This window comes from Typha latifolia, chromosome 3 (genome assembly GCF_019914945.1).
Source record: "Typha latifolia isolate L0001 chromosome 3, TyphaL0001v2, whole genome shotgun sequence".
Lineage (NCBI taxonomy): Eukaryota > Viridiplantae > Streptophyta > Magnoliopsida > Poales > Typhaceae > Typha > Typha latifolia.
Window position 1 is genome coordinate 5,289,434 of NC_133088.1, and position 17,423 is coordinate 5,306,856.

General features: G+C 37.3%; 1 protein-coding gene across 1 annotated transcript; it reads left to right on the plus strand.

Annotated features, from left to right (window-relative positions):
- The first annotated feature begins 9,772 nt into the window (after positions 1-9,772).
- LOC140783533 (phosphoenolpyruvate carboxykinase (ATP)-like) lies at positions 9,773-15,550 on the plus strand. The gene is made up of 13 exons (XM_073130439.1): positions 9,773-9,914; positions 9,988-10,266; positions 11,489-11,670; positions 11,754-11,907; positions 12,010-12,094; positions 13,280-13,380; positions 13,619-13,917; positions 14,069-14,242; positions 14,333-14,398; positions 14,473-14,651; positions 14,734-14,903; positions 14,998-15,166; positions 15,245-15,550. Exons 2-13 carry the CDS (start codon positions 9,992-9,994, stop codon positions 15,386-15,388), a joined length of 1,998 nt encoding a protein of 665 aa, XP_072986540.1. The 5' UTR covers positions 9,773-9,914; positions 9,988-9,991; the 3' UTR covers positions 15,389-15,550.
- The last annotated feature ends 1,873 nt before the right edge of the window (positions 15,551-17,423 follow it).

Below are 17,423 nucleotides of genomic sequence, written 5' to 3' on the forward strand. Positions count from 1 at the left end.
TAATAACTATTAATTAATAAAAAAAATCAAACTAATAAAATCCAAGGCAAATTAACACAACAGTTTACCTAATTAATTAATTTTTTTTTTAAAATAAGTACATTTATTAAAGAACTTTTAATGAAATATAGCTTTCTGATAACAATGAAGGTGAATAGAAGTGTAGTATGCTAGAGAGAGACACAAGATTCTTATGTGGTTTACCCAATATAAAAAAATATAAACTAATAGAAATCTCATATATTTACAAATTATTGAATAGGATTTGAATTTAGAACTAAATTCTACAAAATTAGAAAATATAATAATCCACTTAAATAAATTTTAGAAATTGAGCTGGCTCATGATCATGCTTGACTCGAATTTGAGCTAATTTTCAAGATCAAGTTCAACTCAGCAATTTTCGAGTCTTACCAAGTCGAGTTCAAACAGGCTTCATTATTTTGACAATATTACTCAGCTATATAATAAAAAAGCAATTTAAACATACTCTATACAAGGAGTGTATGTTTAAACATAATTTGGCTCAATGGGAACGAGGTGAATCCTCGTCCAAGTATGTCGAGGGGAAGAAGGCTAAGACCCTTTACCTTAGCACAATGAATTACACCTTATAGATAACAAGAGGTGGATCCTAAGTCTAAGACAAACAACTAGGACCTCAAGAATAAGAGGCTTCTGACTCCATAATTACCAAGAAGGTAATATTGAAATTGTCAAGATTTGACAAGATAAAGGTAAGTCTGGCAAATGGGTCTAACTATGACATATGGCCTTCGCATCCAAGGTCGATCTCAATTGATGGGATAGAGGTCCTTTTTGGCGATGCTAAATTAGAACAGCCTGCATCAGCCTACATCAAAACTCTTGGAAGCCCTAGTAAACAGGTTCTTTTTTTTTAATATTTAAGAAGGTATACCTTCGAGAGGTACTCAATAAGGGTATAGCCTCTATCAACAAATGCCCTATTTCTAGGGAATGACCTTGGAGGTGCATGCGAAAATGGTGGATCTCCTCAAACGCAACTCAGACCGAGGTTCAAGTGAAGTGGCTGAGAGCTAAGCTCTAGTGCTGTACAATGTAGGTCATTCATTAGCGTAGGATAAGAACATTGGAGGAGACGAGGATATGGAGGTGGAGATGATCCATATAACGGATCCCTCAACAAATAAAAAGGGAAGATATGTGTGACCCTTCTTCTAGTCTAGAAGTTATCCAATTTGCTGAGAGTAGTTGGAGGCTAGAGGTGGAGATGAACTCGTTGGAGGCAGCAAGGATTCTATGTGGAGCATACAATTCCCTTGGAGGATCATTGGACTAGTTGATGAGTGTTTACGTTTTCTAAAGATGTTTACAGAAGTTCAGATTTTGTATGTAGGTTGATAATGTAATCGGACAGCTGATTGTGCAGCTAATTGAGGTAGAGGGACGGTTTCTCATATTGTCTTAGGGCCTTTGGACCCTATTCCTCATATTTATATGTTATTCTTAATTATGATAACCTAATCGAATCGTATTGCTGGAGGTATCTAGATAAATAAAAACAACTCTTTTTCTCAAAATAAATGACGAGCTCTCGGGCCAGCCCCTGCATGACAAACCCACTGACTCGCCACAACATGCGCAGGTCTATCTTCATCCAACCTAGTCTCATCGGATTAGTGCAACCAACCAAACATTAGATTTGGCCGATGTGTTGTGTTAGCGACGTCAATGCATGCGCCATTTAGATCGTTTGCACCAAATTCATGCAATTGGCCTCGTAGCAAATCCCGTCACACTATTTTTTTGAAAAAGATTTATAAATAGAGGGGTAGAATTAGTGAAGAAATTATTCCGAAAAATACCAAAAAAAAAAAGAGAGAAAAATAAAGATAATGGAAAGGAAAGAGAGATAAAAAGAAATAGAAAAATATTTGAAAAAAAGAAAGAAAGCTACTATGAGTAAGCAAATAAGTCAGTGGAGAGAAGAGAGCTCAAAGCTTACATTCACACTCATTTGGTGGGTGGAAGAGAATCGGCAAACCAAGATAACTCGTGTGAAGGGATGCTCTAAAAAAAGGTGCTCAATAGTTTCGTCTATCTCTAAGAGATATTACCGGAGCACCGAATGAATAAGGAGAGTGCCAACAATACAACATGAATGATGTGTATGCATTTCCAATCAAATTTTCAGATTTTGCAAGTAGCTCATGTTGTACTAAGTTATCTTGAATTCGAATTGCATTAATTTAATCGAAGTATTATTTAGTTTTCACTCCTCTCACAAAAAAACAAAAAATATATATAAAATACGACAACTCAAATATGTTTTCTCGCCCTATATATAATTATTCAAAATGTTAACTTTAGAGTCATGTGAATTTTTCTTTCATAGAAAAAGCTGTGGTATGCACTTATCACATATCTCATTAATATTTTTTATTTTAAAATTAAGTTTCCGTTCTTCTCTTCTTTCATCTCTTTTTCTCCAATGTTTTAACCAATTAATTCTATAATTAGAACTCAGTTTATTTTTTTACAAATTTCTCCTTTACCTTGCAAGCAACTTCCTCCTCCAATCCTCTACCAAAATTTTGGTTTTTTTGGCCTCTATTGTCTATTATTTTCTTCCTCTAAATGTAATTCATAAGTAAATTAAACTCCCGTTTTCCTCTTTATTCTTTGTCACCATATCATTGTTCCTAAGCTCTCGTTTATCTTAAATAAATTTGCAATGCTATCAATTTCTTTGAGGGATGGATCAAAGTGTATTTGTCCCTACATCCCATATCTGAGGTCCAATCACCCATCACCTTGTTCAAGATCCTATTCCATGAAAAAGAGCTTAATCAATCTATAAAAATGACGTTATCTTTTATGTCATGGATTTACTTATCTCTATACGGACTCTGTTAGATATCTCACCTTATTTATACCTATTTTGGTTTTGGTTTTAGGTTTTTTTTTTTTCTCTTTGCTCATATATTTTTTTTCTTTTTTGATTAAAGTTACAAACATAGAGTATTTTGTTTTTGATTAAAGTTACAATCAAATTCTTTCGGTCGGTGGATCAATCCATTTAGAAGAGATACAATCTTAAATGACTAGATTGACTAAGTTATGAGCTGCTATATTATTAGTGTAACTCGTGAAACAAGCCCTAAAAGAAGAGAAAGAAGAAGTTCACCTTTTACATGCGAGCACAATAGAGTAGATAGACCAATTAATAAAACCCTTCTACTCGTTGATTTTCTTGACTACAGAGATAATCATATAAGAGCTTAAATCTATTGTTGCCTTAGCGCTGAGAGGGGAGTTTGAGTCCTTCGAGCATAGCATGCACTTTCGCAATTAGGGTACTATCATAGTGATAGAGAAAGATAAATTTGGTAAGACTTTAGGCCATCGATTGCTTGGAAACATCAACCCAACCGATTAGGTTGCTCCCATCTTTTATACTAGCCTAACCTAACCCAAGATTTGAGATGGGCAATTTATGAAGAAGAAAATGAAAAAGTTTTACTATGTAAACAGAAACAAAAAGTAGACATATGCTCTAAATATAAATTTTGTAACTTAGCTCTTTAGAACAAGAACAACAGTGGTTTGGCCCATTCCCCCTTGCAAAAGAGGTTTCCTCCTGACGTCGTTGGTGGTATGCCTCCGAGAGGTTTCCTCCCCCCTCCTTTTGGGTTGGCTTCTTACTCTCTCCCTCAACTCCCCTCTTTCCTCTCCCCCTCTTTCTTTTTTTCCCCTCCTACGGTCACTCTTTTCCTCACAGTCGTCCGCCCCCCCAACTCCACTCTCGTTGGTGCCTCTGCTGCGGCCGTCCATCCTTCCTCCCCCTCTCTCGGCCAGCCACACTTGCGTCGTCTGCTGGGGACCTTGTCCCGATTTTCGGCTTCATTATTGACATCTGCTGTGAGGGCGGCAGACCTCGCCTTGGTCCTCTACCCATCCTTCCGCCTCGCTGTTGCTTGTGCTACTAATGTGGACCTCGTCTAAGTTGATCTTAGCCCACCAGCACTCGTTGCCCTACCTGTTCTGCTCCCACTGATTTCAAGAGCTAGATCGCTAGGTCCTCCCACTGATTTGCTAATCTAAATTTCTAGATTCTCTGGTCGTGGATGTTACTGACAAATCTGCCCTCTTCTTGTTGTTCCCGTTTATTTTTGTGTTGGTTTGGTTGTTCTTAGTTTGACAGGTTACTCAAATGGAACCTTAAAGCGATTGCAGTATAATTGATGAACTCCGTCCTTGATGTGCCTGTATTCCTCTTGGCATGCTGAATGCTCGGTCTTTCAAGACTCATATTTGCTTTTACCTGCTATGCAGCTGTTATTGGCCAAGCGGAGGCTTGATTCTAGAGCTTTGCTTTATCTCATCTTTCTCTTATTGTGCATGAGAGCTTATTCTTAATATGTTGCTTTAATTATTATTCGGCTAGCAATTCAGCTAGGTATAAAGCTTGTTATTAGAGTTCTTACCCAATTTCTCCTCTTTCTTTTTATGTATCAAGTTTGTAACTAGTTGATGATATTAATAGTGGGCTTATAAACTTTATTATTGAAACTTCATTAAAAAATTTAGCACCTTCTCACTCATTGTTTGCACCGTACAATTATAAAACACAAACCCCAACGCAAAGAAAAAGAAAACGCGTTCAAAATTTTTTTTTTCTCTCCTCATATTTGAGTATTTAGATTCAAAAATATTAGGAATAGTTTTAGCACCTCTTGATAGGATCGTAAGACTAACACGAGGGCGGCCCAGAAGTGGGGTAGGTTGATCTTTTTGTCCAAAAGTAACGAAACTCTATTCTTCCAGGTCTTTAGGAAAGCAAAAGCCGAAGTGGATGGGATAGGATAATTGAGCCAATTTTCTAAGTAACAAAGAACCTGAACCACCTGCACTACTGAAGTGGAATTTGGGAAACGCCTGTTAGCTTTCTTTTCTTTTCTTCCCAAACTTACTGAGTTTTTATCTCAAGCAATATCCAAGGAAGAATTGGATAAATATATATATTTATATATATAGCACTTAGTGGGTATACGACAGATGATTAAAAGTTTTCAACTAAATTGAGATGTCCTAATTTCAAATACTTGTGTTATTCCCATCTGCAAGATTTGCTAACAAATATCAATTGTAACATTCATGTGGCAAATCAAACTCACAATATTTGCCACACGGTTGGTATTAATGACTCGTCCAAAAGGTGCAAGGGGAAAATTCCAAAAAGGAGTCTATCCATCTCCAAAAGCGTCCAAGAAATTAATTCACAATAAAAATGTCCCCAATTCAACTTTAAAACTTTTTATTACTGAGGGCCCCCACGAAGACGCTCTAGAGTCTAGAGCGATGTTTTGTAGATATATTTGGACCAAAAAATTAGAATTAATTCGATGTTGTGGATATTTTAGTCCCCCACGGAAAGCGCGTTTGCAGGGATTTGCAGCAGAAGAATGCCTTCCCCGGACACGACCTAAACCTAAGCAATCCCATTCTCCCCCCACCACTTCAGGATTATATATATATATATATATATATATATATATATACGAACAGTACAAACAAGAGTTATATATAAAATTTATATATAACACCTGGTCTTTTAAGAAAATTATAGTTTACACTTTATATTTTTATTATTTATAAATTAAGCATTATAATTTAGTGAATATGTGTAGAAAATATCTTGCCATTAGATCAGTTTGTCAAACTTAATTAAAATTTTGAGTTAAATTAACTATACTAAAAATAATTATGAAAATATCATCAACCAAATCATACTAAGAATATTTTAGTCATTCTATAAATAATATATCTTTGCTTAACAAAATATTCTCACGGTGTTAGCTTAAATCTAATCCAGAATATTATCTGCACTAAATTATAAGGCTCAATTAACAAAATATAGGATGTAAATTATAATTACAGTATAAAGGAGGGTGTTATATATAAATTTTTTAAATATATTTATTCTTATCAACCCCATTCCCCCACCAACTTGAAGAAAGCAGCCTCCCTCAGTTAGTATCTGCCTGCTTGGGCCTCGCAACAAAGCAGCCGTATCTCAAAAAACAGACATCCTTATCTTAAGATCGTTGTTTGAAAATGGAAGCTAACCACTGCCCATAGAAAAGTTAACTCTAGATACTAGATATCAAATTACCATATTTCTTCCTATAGTACTAGTACAAAATAGAATTTGGGATTTAAAAACACACACACACACACAAAAAAAAAAAATGATTTAAAAATTGAAATGCATACAATATTATAATTTAGTTTAATCATGTGGTTCTATGCCTGCGAGAAAGGCAGCGAGGGTGGAAGGAAACAGGTTCTTGTATTTGTGACTAAAAGTTCGTTCACAGTTTTTATTTTATTTTTTCATTTTTTATGAAAGCCTGTAGTCTGATAATTTTATTAAATTTGGATAAGTTTTATAAGCTTGATACATAGAAATAATGAGAGATATTTAGAAAAGCTAAGACATAAGCATCAAGCCCAAAAGGTAAACAAGATCTAAAAAGATATCACCCAAAATTTTTAATATCACTTGCCAGCTAACTAAAACTTCATTTATAACTACTATGGACCTACAAAAAATAGGAAAAAAAACTATTCTAGATTTTTTTATACTAGAAGAAGAAAATTAACATCGGTATAAGTTATTTTAATATTTAACTATATACTAGTATAATGAGTAATAATTATATTTGATGTGCATAAAGCTAATATTAAAATAATAGATATTAGTATAATTATATTGAGAAATTAGTAATGTTTTACACCAAATGAACAAAATACTCTTGATTAGATTTAGAGAAGTACTAATATTATTTATTAATAAAAATAAATAACCTTATGATATAAACTTAGCCATATCTAATGATGTAGGATGAGGATGTCCTTAAGTTATGGATGATAATTTGCTAATAGTGCGAAAGAGGAAAGTATAATACTATAACTTTTGATAGGAGAGAAGAGAGTACAATATTATGTCTTTTGAGGGAGAGAGGAGAGTATACTTGTGCGACATTTGAGAAGAGAGAGAGAGAGTATTATAGTGAAATGACAATTGATTTGAGTGTTGTCCTCTTAAAGTCAAATATGTAATTTTTTATTATTAATTTGGTGGTGTAAATTGGGAGGAGAGAGAAGTATAAAGCAAACAAGTATTGAGATAAATAGTTATTTATTTACTATTGTAGTATAAGAAGGCTTGTACCAAAATAAGGATATCTTATTATAAGTAAACGAAGACTTATGTTGAATGCTTAAGCTCGCAGAGTATATCAACGGCGCAAAGATGGGAGAAGAAGCCTCGTCGAAAAAAGAGGGTGCAAGGAGAAGCCGTCGGGGGAGAGGGAGTGAGAAGGGGCAAACACATCTTGAGGAAGAGCCGATGATGGTGAGGCAATGGATGGTGGTGGTAGAGGAGGGACGGGACAGATAAAGGCGACAGGGATGATGATAGTGACAAGAGAGGTGTGAATGAAGAAGAAAAAAGAAGGAAAATTGAGAAAAAGAAAAAGAAGAAGAGAGGGAAGCTAAGTAGACAGAAGGGAGAAAGAGCCCCTCCTGTTCCCCAGTCACTTGAACTAGGGCTATGAGAGAGAGGAGGAGAGAAAACTCATTAGTTGCGGCCACTAACTAAAAAAACACTCTTAAAGAGAAAATTAAAAACAAGTGTCAAACCCTAGTAAGTCCCTTCATAATTGCTTTACTACAATTTCTTTCCATTCATTGTGTTGCAAAGGGTTTAACAATTTGTATCTATCAAGACACATAAATTAGTTTTCAAATCCGTGCTAACACATACAAATAACGTCGCTGTCACAAGGTTACTACTGGTGGCACAACATCAAGAGAAAAGAGCCGACAAAATGCAAAAATTAATTAGCGCAATAATAAAAATGCTCGGCTATGAAAAATCGAGTCAAATATTCTCTATTGCAACAATTGAAAATTTATGCACTTAGTTTCAATAATATACTACGAGTAAATTCGGCTTAAATTATCGTACTAATTTAAAAGTTTATCTGAACTATCCTTCTCATCTTTTTTTTTATTTTTTAAATTTCAAAATCTCACTAAGCAAATATGATAAATGCTGTTGTAAAATAAATTTAGGTGTGACTTGTTTATTAACTCAAAATTATTGGCCCAATGTAGATTAACTAAGAGTCTCATCCCAAATCGATCAACTTATCATCCTCATGATATGACCATTAAAAAACTCACCCATTAGTTATTGATGCTTATTATCATGTGATAAGTTAGGTAAAAAGCAACAAATGAAATGGCTGATCTAATCCTCCCAATTGTATGGATATGCTAAGAACTATTATATACAGAACAATAAAAAAATAAAATAAAAATAACATGAGAATAGCATTACTCGTATTTCTTGCACACAAAAAAAATAAAGAAATCGAATTTAGGACCTCTACTTCGAATCTTGTTAGCTGATTGGTTGTTTAAGAAAATTTTCATAAATTTAAATTAAATTCACTTTTAAGATCTCAAAAAAATATTAATCCAGAGTAAAATTATAATATACATTGTTGATCCCTCTTTTAATAGCTTAAAATTTTAAATTAATTTATTAATCTAAGGAAATATCATAGCTACATTTTTAAAAGTAATCGGGCATTCTAAAGACATATATCTGATAACTAAAATTTTTGAGACAACTAATTACTTAACAACAAACAAAGAACCCACGTAGATTAGGTAAACCTTATTTATTTATTTTGATAAATTATTATAAGCTAGATAAAATAGTTAGTTCTACTCGAACTATATGTTAGATAATTATAATAAGTCCACACTAAACTTATATTAGTGCTGGAAAAAATTGTAGGAAATTTCGCGACTTGTATATTGAGAATATATGCAACAATTAGTTATTTTTTTTTAATTTAAAAAATTTGGTTTAATATTATGGATATATATCTAACGGGCAAGAAGTCGTTGTGCCACGGGTTGCCCGTGCCGGCGTGAGAGTGACCTCACTCCGTTACACCATCTCCTTGACAGAGCCGTGGTCCGTGATAGAGAGTGACGTCACCTTGTAAATCCCTATAGACCGAGTAACTTCTGACGTGGCACGATGGCAGTGGGCCAGGTCGTACGCTCTCCATGGTCCATTTCCGGACTGAGACCATCCCTGAGACCATCCCGCATTACCTGGATAAAATAATTAAACGGAGTCGAGACCGTGATTAAACTAACAGGCACCTTTGACGAATTCCTGCCATGTTCTCGGAATGTATTAATTACGTTTTAATTATTCGATGTAATCAAAGTTTAGTGCTAACCCGCGTCTCCGCGTGCTCTACTGCTGCATTTTTCGTGTAACTCGGACATTGGAACTGGCCGTAACAATAAAAGGAAGGACTTAAATGGCATTCTGAATCTACTCACGGAGAAGTTTCCTCCTGTTCGAGAACCCAATGCTCGTAAGTCGTAATCCAATCCGATGCCACCTCATCGCCTAGTCACCTCTGCACAGATCACGAGGCGGTTGATTATAATGGACGGTCATGATCGTAGGAATCATTAAAGTTGGTGGAGTGGATTGGACCACATTGATAGGAGAGGAGAAGGATATCTTGGGATTCCGTTAGATATCTCTCCTCATTTAATATATTTTTGTTTTTTTTTCCTCTCTTTTCTTTTTCCAGCCTAACCTGACCCGAGGGTTGAGATTTAACCCGGGTAGGGTTCTCTGGGTTAGTGACGCGCCTTTAAATAGGGCCAGATGCGCCATTCCTCCTCTCATCCTTTGCGTTTGTTTCTTTTGTTACTCTCTCTCACACCACCGCCCTTTTATGGTCGTTCCTTTCTCTTTCTAAGCTTCCTTTCTGTTATCTCTTCTTCTATTGGGTTTGAGATCTCTATTCCCTTCTTCTTCCCAGGTGAGTAAATTATAAATAGATCTCGTTGATTCGCGGATAAAAGGTAAAATTGATCTGATCATTGTGATGTTAGGGAGATGGCGGAGAACGTGGAGTTTAGCTTCGCGATGGTGGGTGGGGGAAACGGGCTGCCGCGGATCCAGACGCACGGGAGCGGGAAGAAGGCGGAGAATGGCATCTGCCACGATGACAGCGCGACGCCAGTGAAGGCGCAGACCATCGACGAGCTCCACTCTCTCCAGAAGAAGAGATCGGCGCCGACGACGCCCATCAAGGACGGATCCGCCGGCGCCGCCGCCTTCGCCACCATCTCCGAGGAGGACCGCCAAATCCTCCAACTCCAATCCATCAGGTTGGTATTCGGTAATGGTTGCACTACTTAATTTAATTAGTTCACTAATTAACCATTAAAGCCTACATAAACATAAGGAGGGAAATTAAAATAAATAAATAAATAAAAGATGGGAAGTGGGATGATGATTATGGACTGAAGACCGTCTGATGGAGATCCCCTGATGCATGTGGATTGCATCAAAGCCGTTGGTTTGAATTGGGAGATTTTAGATATTCTGGTGGTGGGGGCATTCGGTGGACCCTCTGAAATACAAAGAGTAAAGTGAAATTAATGAAATATATTTAAACTAAAGAAAAAAAAAAGAGAAGAAATAACTCAAAAAGAGGTTACATTTTGCACGTACGGCTACGATTTGTATTTTAGCGTACGTGGCAAGATCTTACACTCTGAAAGAATATAAAATTTATTCAAAGCATATAAAGAAACAAAGAACCAGATGGCTTTCCCCCAATTTAAAGGAGGCCAATAAATTTTTTTTAATGAAGGCGATCTTTATTCAATCTTTTTTTTTTAAATTTTTTTTGAAGGGTATTCGGTCTATTTCTCAGAGGATTATTTTATTATCTTCTGCTTAGGAATAAAAGAGTTGAGTAGTGCTTCGTGCCGGTTGATTGCCGACGACCCGGTACGTCGATAGATTATTCGTACTATTTAATGTAGACACGTACGAGCCACCAAACAAACCAGTAGGTAATATCCAACGTAGGCACGTGTTTTGCACGGGCCTTTGCTAAATAGGGCATCCATGGGGGCCCATATATGCGTGACTGACTCATGTCAGGTACCTCAGAGTGAATAGATGAGAATTGTTTTTTTCGGTTATATACAAACAATGGCAGACAGAGATATAGTAATCTTGGGGTCCTTAGGATCCCCTAAAAAATATCTCTAATGATTAGGTAAACCAAATAAGCCAGATAAGGGGCTAGCCATCGGTTGATACTAGAAGCACTTCGGCCATACTTGAGCCTTATTTATGCGTCCGTGGTGAAGGGATTTTGTCCGTCGATCAATTATGTATGACCAACATATTTGTAACCAATTCTTTAGAATTCTTTCACAAGTTACTTGACATATCTGAACATAGTCAGACTTTTGCGTTCTTTACTGCACGTTAAGCATCATTATTTCCATTTTGGCCAGTGGAGTTGGTAGAATAGTCCTGCATTGCATTTTCTAGATTTATTTTTTAATTGTTAATGTGTTTGGCACTTGGCAGTGCATCATTGGCATCCTTGACTCGGGAGACAGGGCCCAAGCTGGTGAAGGGTGACCCAGCAAGGAAGTCAGAGTCAACCCCCAGGGTTGGGGTGGAGCATCAACATTACTTCACTCCAACCATCAGCATCAGTGATAGTGCCCTCAAGTTCACCCATGTTCTGTACAACCTCTCCCCTGCTGGTACATACTACTGTCTTGCTTCAATTTCCTTCTTATACATACGTAGCTTTTTTAACTTAAAAATGAGATTGCTTCTAACGCAGAGCTGTATGAGCAAGCCATTAAGTATGAGAAGGGATCATTCATAACAGCCAGTGGAGCATTGGCGACCCTCTCTGGTGCAAAGACAGGACGTTCTCCGAGGGACAAACGAGTTGTCAAGGATGAGACCACGGCAGAGGACCTTTGGTGGGGAAAGTAAGTGGTTTTCTTTGTATAATCATAGTTCTTATCTGTTGTTAGTTTTGTATGTTGTGTCATTCTCTCCTGAGGTATGATCCTTTTATTGCGTATATGCAGGGGCTCCCCCAACATTGAAATGGACGAGCACACATTCCTGGTCAACAGAGAGAGGGCAGTCGATTATTTGAATTCTCTGGAAAAGGTATTTGCTGTTGTTTTGCTATACTTAAGTGCTTCACAACTCTGAATTTTAGCTATGTTGTAAGTTTAATAGACAATTAGAGATTAATGAGTGGAAGATTTGCGTAAGGGCCATTTTTCTATCGTTTACATGTTTTATGATTTTAACATAGAATTTTGGTAATTCTTCTATTTCACTAACCAAAATAAGATGAAAATTCTTTGGGCAAGTGGAGTGAACACTATTTGTATGCTTTTAGACCGTATAAACCTCTTCTTGTAGAATTGGCGTAGATCTTTTACGGAGTTCCGTGACCATTAATAACGAAAGCTTTGCATTAGATTTCTCTGTCATCGCAGGTGTCACCATCTAGAAATGATTGAAGCTATTAAAATGCTATCAGAATCTCCTAATTTATTGTGTTCTTTGTCCATAAATTTTATCTGTGGTGATTTGGTGGCAGAAAGTAAAAGCTACTTTTCTATCATATGGATTGAACCATATATCTCTTTGTGAATGAGACATCTTTCATTCGCCACTGTTGAAACATTTCTATCCATTTCCCTAGGTTATATAGATTTTGCATTTTATGGTGTACTGCTACTAAGTTGGACAGTGTATTATCAGGTGCTACTTTATGATGCATGCCTGAAAAACTCATTACACAAAATTAGACCTCGTTAATCATGTAATTATTGTTCTTCTCTCTGATCTGTTTCCTCACTGAAACTGATTAAACCTACTCTCCCATGTTGGAGAATTTCTGATATGCTCTTGTCAATCGTATGCATCATTGATGGTGTGCCTTTATTGTTCTCATGCTTAATTGTAACTGTTATTTTTTCCCTCAAGAATAAGTCCTACTTGGTAAATTTGAGATACTCTAGTAAAATTTTTACTTGTGTTCTGCTATTAACAATTGTGAATGAAGCTCCTATCATGCAATTTCCAGTTATGAGTGAGTCCTCTTCTTTCTTTTTGGTTTCTTGAGATCATTAGATCTTTGCAATTTGTGGTGTTGTCCTGTCATTTTCTTGGAAGCTACAACAACTCATAATTGCTTGGCGTAGCCTAGATTTAATTGTCCCACTCTTGTCAGAAGAGGAAGTTAAAAGGAAAATTTATTCATGTTAACTACTCCTTTTCTTGTTATTAGCTTGATCTCTATTACATAAAAGTATATTTAATGAACCGTAACTTTTGCAGGTGTTTGTAAATGATCAATTCCTTAACTGGGACCCTGAGCACCAGATCAAAGTTAGGATCGTATCCGCGAGGGCTTATCATTCTCTCTTCATGCATAACATGTAAGTACAGATACTAAACCTCAAATTAGAATGCAATTCTTTTGCAGTACTAGTTCTCCGGGCCTGCTACAGTTCGCCAGATAAGTGTATCTCGACGTTGCCTACTTCTATATTAGTACTAGTAATAGCAATAGTGGCTAGGTTCGACTCCTCTTGCCTTCCAAGACAGTGAGGAAACATGAGAATTCGGAAAATAGTAGTTTAGCTCTTGTACATACCATGACTGGATGGGTGACAGGTGTATCCGGCCCACGCCTGAAGAACTGGAGAATTTCGGTACTCCGGACTTCACAATATACAATGCTGGCCAGTTTCCATGTAATCGTTATACACACTACATGACATCCTCCACAAGCATAGATCTTAATCTTGCTAGGAGGGAAATGGTCATCCTCGGTACGCAATATGCCGGGGAGATGAAGAAGGGTCTTTTCAGTGTGATGCACTATCTCATGCCTAAACGACAAATCCTCTCGTTGCATTCTGGCTGCAATATGGGCAAAGATGGTGACGTTGCCCTCTTCTTTGGACTATCAGGTAAGGGTGGATCACTGGAATGTGGTGCCGTCGCCTGCCCACCTGCATCCACAATCTATCCTCTAAGAGCCATACCTATGATATATGATTGATGATGCATCTGTCTATCTCTCCTGTTGCCTTATAATAACATTTCTATGGTCTTTTTTAGGCACCGGGAAGACCACTCTATCTACGGACCATAATAGGCTTCTAATTGGTGATGACGAACATTGCTGGAGTGACAATGGTGTTTCAAATATTGAGGGTGGTTGCTATGCGAAATGCATCGACTTATCAAAAGAAAAGGAGCCTGACATCTGGAATGCCATTAAATTTGGAACTGGTAAAAGTTGATCTTATGCTCCCTCTTGAAGTTCACATCCCTCTCAAAGTTCACAGGATAAAGTGGTTAGCACTTGGTTTTTCTTTACAGTGCTGGAGAATGTGGTATTTGACGAGCATACTCGTGATGTAGATTATTCAGACAAATCGGTGACAGGTAAAACTCCTGGATGCATATCTTTATTATGAGAAAATAATTTCTTATCATTCTCACTATTGATGTTCTTGCAGAGAATACTCGAGCTTCCTATCCAATTGATTTTATTCCTAATGCAAAGATACCCTGTGTTGGGCCTCACCCAAAGAACGCCATACTCTTGGCATGTGATGCATTTGGCGTGCTCCCGCCAGTTAGCAAGCTGAACTTAGCTCAGACTATGTACCATTTCATTAGTGGTTACACAGCCCTGGTATGTACTCCATCTTTAAGATGAGGTCACCATCAGTCCTAAGTTATTGTAATCGTGGATTATAATGTCATGGTCGAACTAGGTGGCCGGCACCGAGGATGGCATCAAGGAGCCACAAGCAACATTTTCAGCTTGCTTTGGTGCAGCATTCATAATGCTCCATCCTACTAAATATGCAGCAATGCTGGCAGAGAAGATGCAGAAATATGGTGCCACTGGATGGCTTGTTAACACTGGCTGGTCAGGTGGCAGGTATAAGATTATACAGACTATTTCCTTAGCAAATGCTATCAGTTATTTATACTCTTCAAAAAGAAATCACTCATGTTTTCCTGCTGTAATTTAGGTATGGTGTGGGCAAGCGCATCAAGCTGCCATACACTAGGAAGATCATTGATGCCATACACTCTGGTAGCCTTCTAACTGCCAACTACAAGAAAACCGAGGTGTTTGGGCTGGAGATACCTACGGAAATCAAAGATGTGCCATCGGAAATCCTGGATCCAATAAACACCGTAAGCTCTTAAGCCTGTTCTTTTCTTGAAGTCATTGTTCATAATTCAGCAGAATCTTATGGTGGTGTTGTTGGACAGTGGGAGGACAAGGCAGCATACAATGAGACACTCCTGAAGCTGGCTGGTCTGTTCAAGAAGAACTTTGAGGTATTTGCCAGCTACAAGATTGGCAAAGACAATAAGCTAACTGAGGAAATTCTTGCTGCTGGCCCCAACTTCTGAACCTCTCATATGCTGGGAGGTGACAAAAATGGGCGAATAAAAGAGTGAGGGAGCTAAGTTATACATGAATGGTGAATCGATCAATGTAGCTTCTTGTTGTCTTTTAACATTTATGTTTAGTGATATAACATATGTGAAATTAATTACCCAATTACTTTCTCAGTTTACTCGTCAAAGTGTCTGAAAAACCTGGTGCTATAGCGTTGGGTCCGGCCTTGTCACGAGGAGTCCTAATTTGATTTGAAGAATTACTAATTCTTAAGAGGATTGTCGTACGTGTCATGGTTGGCATATATGCCTTTACTCTCCTATATGGATTTGGTGTCTCCCTATTGGATTAGGAGACGAAGAAGGGCCTAAGCTTTGGATGCGTCGTATAAAGGCCTAAAAACTAAACTTTTTAGATGGCAAACAGAGGCTCGTTGTTCCGGCCACGGCCGGGCGGGGAGCGCATAGAAAATGCAATGCAACGGTATTAGAGCTCCATTGGCTACATTGTAATTTGGGTGCCACGCGTCCCAAGTGCCGGCCCAGCCAACTTGGCTGAGCTGGCGCAGTGGGCCCCTGCCGTCGCCGCAGTCTCCCTCCCCATCGCCTCTCTCCTTTTTCTTCTTCTTTCTCTCTCTCTCTCTCTCTCTCTCTTTTCTTTCTTTCAGGTTCTTTCTCACCTTTCTCTTTTTTTCTCTCTCAAACACTCTCTCTCTACTCGTTGTTGTCGCCACCTCCACTAGCGTCGGTGAGCCTCCCACCTTCTCTCTCTCTCTCTCTCTCTCTCTCTCGACCGTCGAAGGATTGAGCCGTCGGCGAGAGGCCAGCCGATGAGTGGCCATCAGCGGCTGCACCCCTTCCCCATGGCCCAACCCTCTTCTTCCTTCTTCATTCTTCTTCTTCTTCTTCTTCTCTTTCTTCTTCTTTTCCTCCTCCTTCTTCCCTTCTCTCCTCTGACTGCACCCTGCAAGTGGTGCTGGGCTCGGCCCAGCGCCCTGCTGTGCATGGTGCTCGGCTGAGCCAAGCACTATATATAGTTATATATATATATATATGCATAATTAGTTTAGCTTAGTTAATTTAATATATTTAGTTTATACAAATTAAATATAATTATATCATAGTTAATATATAATTCTAATTATATCATGTTTAGTAAAATACTTGCAATATAAATCACTATTTTAATCCTAAGTAGGTAATAGTAATTATTAGGGTTATGTACGTATATTCTTACGTAATTATTTACAGTAACTTAATTCTTATTTTCTTAATTATCAAGGAGAATAATAGATAGATAAATTATATTTTAAATACACTATTAAATAATATAATTATGATTAATAAATAACAAAATAAATATAGAAATGAAGACTACATAATTACAGCAAGAAACTATTTTTCTTGTCGGGTTAATTTTAATGAATAGAAAGACTGACATTATTTGTTATAAATAATTTTAGATCCCGACCCCCTGTTCAAGGCCCTATGGACCTAGCTATTAATGCTTGATCGTTGCCGTAGCAACGTGAGCGAGTGGTTGTTTGGTATTTACAGTGGTGGTGAGTAGTCTTATCCCCTAGAAGTATTTCTCAAATTATGTTATATTATATATTATGTACATATATGTTTTGACCTCCAGCATGATTATATGATTTTATCTAGAGATGATTACAGTCGAGCATATTTTATCATGCATTTGATTATGCTGATCTGGGATATGAGTACATTGGTGATATATATAGAGATGATTGGAGATAATTTTACTGTTATGCTTGTATACCGAGTTGATCTGTAGCATGAGTATGCATGTAATAGATTAGCATGAGTATGCATGTGTTGACGATACGGTTGGAGACTACATTGCATCATTTTCTCTTGATTCCTATTCTACCTAAATTCCTGTTATGCATTGACTTATTTATTGTCATTTAGAAGGAAAGCATGAAATGTGATTGATAGGATAGTTGATAGAAAGCGTGAGGATACCCGACTGGGCGCGAGGGTTAGGACGTGCTTAGTGGATGATTGATCACTCGACATAGTC

What these genes read in the sequence shown, in the direction of transcription:
- LOC140783533 (XM_073130439.1), top strand. Translation starts at nt 9,992, where the DNA reads ATGGCGGAGAACGTGGAGTTTAGCTTCGCGATGGTGGGTGGGGGAAAC. An exon ending in GAGGACCTTTGGTGGGGAAA is followed by an intron (nt 11,908 to 12,009) that starts GTAAGTGGTTTT and finishes GCGTATATGCAG; the next exon opens with GGGCTCCCCCAACATTGAAA. An exon ending in TGCCATTAAATTTGGAACTG is followed by an intron (nt 14,243 to 14,332) that starts GTAAAAGTTGAT and finishes TTTTCTTTACAG; the next exon opens with TGCTGGAGAATGTGGTATTT.